At 39.1% G+C, this 10754-nt stretch overlaps 1 protein-coding gene across 1 annotated transcript; it reads left to right on the plus strand.

Annotated features, from left to right (window-relative positions):
- LOC143852652 (large ribosomal subunit protein uL30y-like) lies at window positions 1-4002 on the plus strand. The gene is made up of 7 exons (XM_077362157.1): window positions 1-130; window positions 2291-2476; window positions 2622-2719; window positions 3079-3136; window positions 3226-3305; window positions 3404-3506; window positions 3589-4002. Exons 2-7 carry the CDS (start codon window positions 2291-2293, stop codon window positions 3802-3804), a joined length of 741 nt encoding a protein of 246 aa, XP_077218272.1. The 5' UTR covers window positions 1-130; the 3' UTR covers window positions 3805-4002.
- The last annotated feature ends 6752 nt before the right edge of the window (window positions 4003-10754 follow it).

Raw genomic sequence — 10754 nt, forward strand, 5'->3', positions numbered from 1 at the left:
TTATTAAAAAGTTGGGCCCACGACTGGATCCCACTTAACCAAGACCTCTTACCTATAAATACTCACCGGACACCTAAAACCCTAGGTTTTGGCCCAAATCGAAAAGGGTGCCTCCCCTCATCGCTCAAAGGTACGCCCCCTCCTCTACTTCCTTTATTCCTCCATTTCCTAGTCTCTTTTTCTCTCATCTGAGAGAACTAGATTGTTTCTTGAGGCTTGTTATGATGTTATTATGATATGGGTACTTTCAGCACTTGCCCGTTAATATGATATATAATTTTTTATGGTTCTCAGTTTGGTTGATTTGTTTGATTGATCTAGCAGACAAATGGGGTCTGTTGGGGGGTTTATTGATTTGAGTTTTTGTCTGCCTAGTTACCCTAAGAAACAGTTTTTTTACGCGTTTTTTGTTTTGTGGGTTCTTGCTTGAACCGGCATAGAAATGGGTCTCTTTTTTTGTCTGTATAGTAAATCAGAGAATTTGGGTATTTTTATATGATTTTTTTATCTGGGTTCGTTGATTCATGTAGGAAATTAGGTGGGTTTGAGTTCTCATCCGTTTAGTATGAGGAAACATGTGAAACTGGTCTCAGATGGGCCATAAAATCTCAACTTATCAAAACATAAGAAGAAGAAGGGGATGTTAGTGGGTTTAGTGGATTTTGCAATAGGCTTTATGTTTCAAAAATATCGAGGAGCAACACAAAGTTGGGATTAATGAGCAAAGCCCAAAGGAATTAAACCGATACCTTATTAGTTCAAGGGCTAGAAATGAGGGGTTTGGAAAATGACCGAGACTAGACCTTCACTCCATGGACAACCATAACCCAATTTCCGCAAGAACCAAAAGTTAGGTCCTGAGCCTAGCTAATTGTCCTGGCATTCTAGATTCTTAATTGGAAGAGTTGCCTAGGGAAGTATTAATGAACAGATCCAACGACTTTAAGCAAGGCATGGATTTAAGAAATAGACGAACTCACAGATGTTCGCATGTTTGGTTAAAAGGAAAGTCTGAGCAGAAATTGACTTAGTTCAGAGGATTTTTTTTTACCAATCAGTCAACCGGATTTTTTCCATATTCGTCATTTCATGGGTCCCGAAATGAGTTATTGTGATTGTTGGTTTGGCATTCATGTACTTTTATCTGAATCAATGAGAAGGCTCTTTATACCACACTCTTTTGTTTCTCGTTGTGGATTTGGTTGATTTTCTGCCCATGCAAATGGCTTAATGATTGTGTGTCTTGAAATCATTGAAGTGGGCTTATACCCCACTCCTTTTCGTTTCTCGCTGTGAACTTGGTTGATTTTCTGCCATGCAAATGGCTTAATGATTCTGTGTCAAATCATTGAAATGGACTGTTGATGGGTTTGTGACTGTCATTGCTGTTGGTCCGGTTGATTACTCCGCCATGGAAATGTGGTCTTTTGGATTTACTTGGCAACCAATTCCTATTTTCTTTATAGATCACCAAACTGAGTTCTTTAGGGTGTGTTTGGATTGCCGGAATTAGGAATCGGAATAGTTAACAGATTCCTTTCCTTTTCCGATCCTCTTGTCAAAGGGAATCTGTATTCCTTTCTGATGTATGGGTAAGTTTGTTGGAAGTCAGAACCATGGATGGGAGCGAGGGAGGGAGGGCACTTGAAACCCTAACCACGAGAAAAAGAGAAAGGGATCAAACAGTTTCCTTTACTTATTGCTCGATTCAGGGGGTTAGATACAAGGAAACATAATGATCTTCACAGAGATCATATACCCGACAAAACACTAAAAATCAAAACCCCAAAGAGGGAGATAGGAGAAGATATTGTCTGAATCAGATTGGAGAAACCTTAATTTGGAGTTGTCAGCTATGGAAATTGCAGAGAGATGCCATGGCACCTTTTCAGGCGGTAACAAGCTCCGCCCGAAATTCCGCCATTTTTTTCCGCCTGGTATTTCCGATTATGTGGAGAATGTCAAACCAAATGCTGGAATTGGTGGAGATAGAATCAGAAGCTGATTCTGATTCCTGAGCCGATTCTTGTTTTTGTTTAATTAATTTTTCAAACAAATGGGGTTACACGTTTATTGAGATTGAATTCTTATTTGTTTAAGAAGCCAATCAAATGGTTCGTTTTCATTGTTCCCATTTTATGAGGTTAGTTAATCTGTCAGAGGAATGTTTTGTAAAGCAAAAAATAATAATTCTTACCATTAAAAAAATTAACTTTTATTAAATTAACAAGTTTATGAGATGAGTTTTTGATATCCAGTGGGTTGTTTGTTTGTTTTGATTGGTGCATAGATGGGTGAAGAAGAAATGAAAGGAGGGGCTATTATTCCAGAGTCGGTCTTGAAGAAGAGGAAGAGGAGCGAAGAATGGGCATTCGCAAAAAAGCAAGTGTTGGAAACTCAGAAAAAGAAGAACTCCGAAAACCGTAAGCTTATCTTCAAGAGGGCTGAACAATATGCAAAAGAATATACGGAACAGGTATTGAAGTGGATTTTATTTCTCCCTTTCCTTTCTATTTTTCTGTTCATAATGGATTTTTTACTACAAGTTAGTTTCTCTTTTCTGAATTTATTTTCTTCCTTTTGATTTCTCTACTAGACTTGTATTTGGATGTTCTCTACAGGAGAAAGAACTAATTAGATTAAAGCGAGAAGCCAGGCTGAAAGGTGGTTTTTATGTCAGCCCAGAGGCCAAATTGCTGTTTATTATCCGTATCCGTGGGTATGTCTTCCTTTTTTGGCATATTCACAGTTAACAGTTTTGATGCATTCTATTGCCAGCTGGAGTTATAATCTTTCCGCTGTCAGGAATGGAACTCGTAATGAGCAAGGAAGATCTGTCTTTCTGCTAAACAGGATCTATTGATCTCATAATTCATTCGATACTTTTTATGAACAGTTCATCCTAATTTAAAATAGTTGAATTGGGTTGTAATTTTGTCGCCCATTTCTCGTGTTAATTTTGTTTCCACAAATCTAACCTGAATACACCATTTTTTATTTGTTGACTTCTATTTAATCCAAAGTGGGTTGTTATCTTTGTTTCTCACAGTTAACTTTGCTTTGCTTGTTCCTCAATAGTATCAATGCCATGCACCCGAAGACGAGAAAGATTTTGCAGCTCCTACGTTTGAGACAGGTTAAGATCCGTTGTGCTTGTGCTTCTAAGTTTCCTTTGAAAGGCCTGTCTTCAAAATGTGTATTGGTCACATTATATTCTTTCTGCAGATATTCAATGGCGTGTTTCTCAAAGTGAACAAAGCAACTATGAACATGTTGCACAGGGTCGAGCCTTATGTGACATACGGGTGAGTTTCTTATTTTTATTGATTCAGTTAAGGTGTAGGGTGGGCTGCCCTCTTCCTCATCTGCAATAGCCTTAAATAATGACCTACTTGTTTTACAGATACCCTAATTTGAAAAGCGTGAGGGAGTTGATTTACAAGCGAGGATATGGGAAGTTGAAGAAACAACGGATTGCTTTGACTGATAATTCTATTATTGAACAAGTGAGGCACAAACACTTTAGCTGCTTCTTTGTTGCATTTCCCACTTATTTCATTTTCTGACATTCTCATTCAAAACCTGCAGGCCTTAGGGAAGTTTGGCATAATTTGCATTGAAGATCTCATTCATGAGATTATGACTGTTGGGCCTCATTTCAAGGAAGCGAACAATTTCCTGTGGCCATTTAAACTCAGTGCTCCATTGGGCGGTTTGAAAAAGAAGAGGAACCATTATGTCGAAGGTGGAGATGCTGGAAATCGCGAAGATAAGATCAATGAGATGATTAGGAGGATGAACTAGCACTCCTGCAGAACCATCTGTGCCGTCTTTACTTGGATCATTTTTAATTTCTCATTACCTGTTTGTGGCTATAGCTGGATTTACCTTCTCTATTTAGAAACGGCGAATAATTCCCTTCACAAGTATTTGAACTTTTTAAGAATATGGGTTATCAATTTTGAGACTTGGAATTGAGTATATCAGCATTACTTTGTTTTATTTTGATGGTATCTTTGTGTTTCATGGGAGAGGTAAATAACTAATCCGGTGTCCGTTGTGCCGCTCTATATTATCTGGGAAGTTAAATTTGAAGAGGGGAATTAGTTCTTTGAAGGTCTGATTAACCAGCAGTTGAGTATCTTGATGTGTTGCATGGGTTCTGCAGGTTTTTAATATTTTCAGTTGCAGATAGCTTGTTCGGATCCTGCTTATCTGCTGTTTGGTTGCCAGGTCTGATTTGGATAGTTACATTCGCCCTTTTGGCACACGTTTGAGAACTGGGGTGCGACAAGAGCTCTTTACGTTGGCTTTATTTTTATTATCCTCAAACCGAACAGCCCTCCTGGCATTGTTCTACAGATTTATGGTTTTAATCATCAAACAAATGGTACACGTTAGGGTTTATTATTCTTGACAAATCATCCGTAATTATTAAAATGTGACAAAAGTTTAAGGCAGATGATATTTTCACCACCCCTGCAGTACGCATTCGCCCCCTTATAACGTGATTTGACCTTAGTCTGAGGAAGCTTGGCCAAAAACTCAAGGGGGCCTTGGTCTGAGGAAGCTTGGCCATATAAATAATGCTTGACAAATGAAACTCTTGTGGTTGTGGAACATTTTGCAGGACAAAAATACACAGTGGAGTCAATGGATTACCTCTAAATACATCAAGAACAAATGTATTTTGACAATTAAAATGCCGTCAAGGCCTTCGTGGGGGATGAGAAGTATCCTTCAAGCAAGAGACACGGCGAAAGATTATATTTGCTATGCTACTGGGAGAGAGGAGAAATTGACTTTTGGCACCAACCCTGGCACCCGGGCGGAGTCCTTACCCAACAAATCTCAAGGCTTAGTACTCACGCTTCTCTTGATGAAATTAAACATCTTGGAGAACTGCGGAGAAATGAGATTTGGCACAGCATCTGGATTATGACTCTCTCACGGTTGAGAAGGAAATCCTAAGTAGAGGCTTGTTCATTAATATCGATAAAAACAGAGCCATGTGGATGCCTACTGTTGATGGAAGATTCACAATCAAAAGAGCTTGGGAGGCGATCCGACAATCATCCCCCATTTTTCCCTGGGCAAAGACCTGCTGGTTCAAGGGACACATTCCCAAACATGCCATTGTGGTATGGAAGGCGTTCCAAAACAAATTACTCACCAAAGACAAAATGTAGACCATCATTCCATCCATAATCAACAGATGCATTCTCTGTTCAGCTCATCCAGAATCCATCAATCATCTGTTTTTCAACTGCTGGTACAACAGTTGGATTTGGAGGTCTATACTATGGAGATTCAATACTCGGAGGAGACCCTTTTGATCACTGCAAGAGGAAGAGAACTGGGTCCGAATTAACTGGACAGGAACGACACAAGCAGCAACGGCAATGAAACTTGCCCTCTCCTCTGCCATTTACAGGATTTGGAGGGAAAAAAATGATAGACAATTTCAAATTGTGAAATGTCATAAATCAGTGATTCTCAAGGCAATTCTGCAGGATGTGAAGGAAAGGATCAATTGGCTTCAGCTTCATGACAGAGTTAACCCACTATCTGTAGGTATCGCCAATCATTTTGGATACATATGCACAGTATTAAAATCAACCAGGAAAGATTATGCTCCTGGTCTCCTCCGTTGGATGGGGAATATAAGTTGAATACAGATGCTTCTCTTGACAGAAATGGAGGCGGGCGTGGAAGAATAATTCGAACTGATTGTGGTATGATCATCTCTTTGTTTTCAGTCAACTGCGACATGGAAGAAATCTATGAGCTGGAGATCATGGCAATTCACAGAGGCATTATCCAACCAGCAAACCTGAAAATTGAAAATCTACGGATAGAGTCCGACTCTAAATTCGCGGTTGATATCATCAATGGAAAATCAAAGCAAATCAATGGAAAATCAAAGCAACTATGGAGGAAAATGAAAATCATTACTGATATCCTTGACGCTCTCAAATCATTTAGTAAATGGAGAATCTCTCATACTTGGAGAGAAGCGAATGCGCTAGCTGACATCCTTTCTAAACGCGATTTCCCGTGGAGACAGGATAGTATCCCTCCCAGGTTATGCACTCAGTCTCTTCTCTCATGTTTGAATTCGGATAGAGAGGCTGCATTGTATCCAGGACTGTAATTTTCTTATTCTTCTTTATTTTTTCTTTGTATTCTGGTGGGGTTCTGCCTAACCCCAGCTTATCAATCAATAAAAAAAAAAGAAAAAAATCTTGATCACGTGCCAAATGTTCATTACATTCCATATGTAGGATTAAGACCTATAAAAACCAATGGTTTAGCTTCTTTTTTGAAAAACTTTATAAGAAATGTGTCGTTAAGGGTTTCACTAATCTGTTGTGTTTGTCCAAGGTATGTGTTTTTCTTACATGTACATGTAGGAGGAGCGGAGGGAAAGCCTTTTCAAGTACGATAGCTATGTGGTCATTATTTTCAAAATCAACATTGTTTGGTAATTGTGGCAATCTTGAGGTATTTTGGCTGTACTTGTCTATAGATAAAAACCCAATGATATACTTGTCTTTAGATGTAAAGCCAGTGATCTTTGGATAGAAAGCTAGCCATTTTCATTTGCTTACTACACTCCTCATCGGTTATCCATGTTTAAGATTAGTTAATTTCTTTTGCTATTATCTATTCCAAGTGCATACTAAGAGAAATTGCTAAAGGGGACAACCATTGTTTTTTTGCCACTTGTCATGGCTGCTTTAATGAGCGGCTTAGTTCGTCCGATTATTCATAAGAAGTGCAGCTGAGAGACATGGCAGACATAAATGGCGGTCGTCCAGTTGGATCTGGAGCATGTTACGTGCCGGGTGGGTCCACTTAGAGTCTAGATTAGCTTGTGATACGGGCTACTCTTAGAATAGTAAGCTATTATTTAATTAAGAAGGAGATTTGGGTGGGATCCTTATTAAATAAGAAGTTACGTAGGATCTATGGGATACAAATAGGTTGTCATCTTTTATTTCAGCAATGAAGAAATTATTCTAGAAATTGTGTTTTTGAACAAGAAGGAGCATCAACCCTTCCCTCGAAGCGGGTTCACAAGATCAGCCTCTAGACCTGCTTCGAGGGAAGGATTGGTCCTCCTTGTGCAAAAACACAATTTCTATAGTAATTTTTTCACCACAGTTCGCAACAGATTTGGTCTTCTTAGAGGAAATATTAGTCTCTTGACCCGCTTCGAGGAAAGGGTCAGTCCTCTACAACATATTTATAGCCCATAGATCGTACGTAACTTCCTATTTAATAAGAATCGTACCCAAATCTCCTTCTTAATCAAATAATATATGCCCAATTGTGAGGCAGTCTTTTTCTATTTTTGAAACACGATGTGGTCTTTTACAAAAAAACATATTCCAATTAATTAAATAAATAAGAAAGGCGTGAATAATGACGAAGGCTGGAAACGTGTTTTAACTTGTGCAAGTGCAACTTTTAAAATTGTTTGCTTTGTTGCTTATGATTCGAGCTTAGGAAGGGGCACACTGATTCCAGACTCCAAAATCTTTTACTTTTTAATTGGCTGGGGGATTTGTCATATCTCTCTGCAGTTGGTTAAATGATTAAAGACAAAGTGAGTTTGTCTCATTATCAAAACATGGTAGTGGGAATATCAGTAGCCTTTTTTTTTCTTTTTTTTTCAAGGACCAATTACTAATGGGGGACAAACATTAGGCAAAATTATCAACAGGAACCATGCTTTTCAAAAATTATCAACAGGGGACAAAAGAGGTCTTGTCAGTAAAAGCTGGACGAAAATACCCTTTGGCATTTACAACACGTTTTGACCCTATTTTCTCCTTCTTCCCTCTTCTTTTACTTCTCCATTATCACCTTTTTGATTTTTTACCCTACTAGTCATCTTCCTCTTTGCTCAGCTACCATTATTGCTGGCAAAGCTTGAAAACTTGAATGTTGAGTTCTTACCCTCTATCTCTTTGTATTTAGGTTTTGTTTTTCTTTTCTTTTTTTGTTTAGGGTTTTGCACTATTTTTCATTCCTCTGTTTCTGATTTATCTTGTTAGGGTTTAAGCGATTTGTTTTTTAGGGTGAGTTCTGGAGATACTGCATGGATGACTTCACTCACTTTTTTTGGAAGACAAGTGGTTGTATAAGAAAAAGCTGATGTAATACATGAATGGATGGCTACACATTTTTTGATTTACTTAAATTTTCTTTTTTTTTTGTAATACACAAATTGGGATGTAATACATGAAGCACATTTAATGAAAACAACATCCATTTCTTTTGCTATTTCTATCATGAGCAGAATTATAATGCCATTAGAAGAGTTGCTATAGGCAAGGGGTTTTGTAGCAGAAGGGGTTTATCAACTCTCTGGAAGGGGATTAGTAACTCTCAAAAGTAGGGTTACCAATTTTCGAATGGGCTTATCAAGTGCTTGAAAATTGGCAGAGGGTACTGGAGTTTTGGAAGAGGGTTTTCAAGTTTCTAGGATTGGGGTTATCTAGTATAAAAAATGGGGTCACCAATTTCCAAATAGGGTGATCAAGTCCCTAAAAATTGGCCAAGGGTACTAGAGTTTTGGAAGGAGGTTTTCAAGTCTCTGGGATTGGGGTTATCTAGTATAAAAATGGGGTTACCAATTTATGAATGGGCTTATCAAGTCCTTGAAAATTGGCCGAGGGTATTGGAGTTTTCGAAGGGGGTTTTCAAGTCTCTAGGATTGGGGTTATCAAGTATCAAAATGGGGTTACCAATTTCCAAATGGGCTTATTAAGTCCCTGAAAATTGGCCGAGGGTACTAGAGTTTTGGAAGGGGGTTTTCAAGTATTTGGGATTGGGGTTATCTAGTATCAAAATGGGGTTACCAATTTACGAATGGGCTTATCAAGTTCCTTAAAATTGCCCAAGGGTACTGGAGTTTTGGAAGGGGGTTTTCAAGTCTCTGGGGTTGGGGTTATCCAGTATCAAAATGGGGTTACCAAATTCCGAATGGGCTTATCAAGTCCCTTATGAACACTTTTTTACTTCCTCTTTTTTTTTTTCACTCGTTCATTTTCACATTTTTTCCTTTCTACCGTACAATTCATCTTCCTCATCCTCCATTGAAAGGGAGAAGGAGAAATGCAAAACCCTAAAACAAATGAAAAACAAAACCTAGATATTGAAAGATAAATGGGAATGAACTCACGTTTCAAAATTTTGAGTTTTCTCACCTCCAATGGTGGCTAAATGATGAAGAAGATGACTGGTAATGTAAAAATAACAAAGTTGAAAATGAAAAAGTAAAAAAAAAAGAGGGAAAGAAGAGAGGAGGGAAAAGTGGAAAAGCAAAACATGTTGCTTAAGAAAAGGGCATTTTTGTCCAGCTTTTAATGACAAGACCTCTTTTGTCCCTCGTTGATAATTTCTGAAAAGCATGGATCCTATTGATAATTCCACCTAATTTTTGTCCCCCCATTGGTAATTGATCCTTTTTTCAAATGGTATATCCGCCCATCAAAACTTGATGGGCCACGATGTAAGTAGTTTGTGCCCAAACAATCATTTGCACAGGATGTTCCCCTAGCCCTCCCATCTATGGAAGAACTAAATATTATGAAAACCTTTATAGATGGGAGGGTTGGGATCATCCAATGGAAATGATTTTTAGGGTACAACCTATTTACATTGTGGCCATTCAAATGGACAGTTTGGATCACCCGGTGGTACTTTTTGAAAAATACTGGACCATACAGACTTACACCGTACCATCAGATAACATCTATCAGGAAGGGACATTAGATCACTTTCACCAAAATGGTAATAAACAATTTCAGGGTCTAACAGGGGCATGTATGGGCAGGTATGTGCATTAATCTTGAAGATAGTCACGAGGAGACCCACATGCTCTCGCTTCCACTCTGAATTTACATCCGATGAGTGAGATAAATGTACTACAAAAATCAACTGTTTAATTATTCTTGTTGAAACCCGGTGGGAGGACTTTGATAATCAATGAGAGTCCAAAACTACTCGAAAGTAAGGCCCTGTTATTTTGAGTCCAAAACTGCTTGCAAGAGCCCACAACTCTGTCTGCACTTAGTGCGCCTATTGGGCCATGGGGTCTACACCTATTGGGTTAAGCGCTATGAAATGTTGTTTCTCCCCGCCCGCAAGTGCTCATATGCCATCCCAAACATGTACTCTCATTGGACCACTGGTTGGTAGGGGTGCAACTTGATCGGGTTGAGGCCAAACTGAAACCGGTCCGAGGAACCATTTACTCAACCCGAGTTCCAACATGAGGCACACTTTTTTCCAACCCGAACCTGACCCGTGTTCCTACCTGACCCAACCCGAGTTTTTAAGCTTACTAAAAACTAAAAATAATAATAATAAAAAAAAAGGTTTCACTAGGGTCGGGTAGCCCAAATCCTCGATTAGAACCCGAACTCAACCCAGGTTAAGAAAACCCAACCCAAATCCGACACGAACCACACCCAACCTGACCCAACTTTTTACGGGTTGGGTTCAACCCGAGTTGCACCCGTGGGCTACCCATGGCCTATTTAGTCGTTGGTTGGCTGCCAACACCCACAGGTCTAGCCACTGGGCACCATGCACAGTGCACACTTCATAATGCTGCCAAGATGTGCCTTGTTTGCGTAAACCAGGAATGATTAAAGGGGCGGCTTCATTGCCCTGTATTACATAGTGCCCCCACATTCTATTCACATGTGCCATCCATCTATCTGGTAGTAGATCTCCAA

This window comes from Tasmannia lanceolata, unplaced genomic scaffold (genome assembly GCF_043159265.1).
Source record: "Tasmannia lanceolata isolate RefF3 unplaced genomic scaffold, GAP_Taslan_0.1 ptg000019l, whole genome shotgun sequence".
Lineage (NCBI taxonomy): Eukaryota > Viridiplantae > Streptophyta > Magnoliopsida > Canellales > Winteraceae > Tasmannia > Tasmannia lanceolata.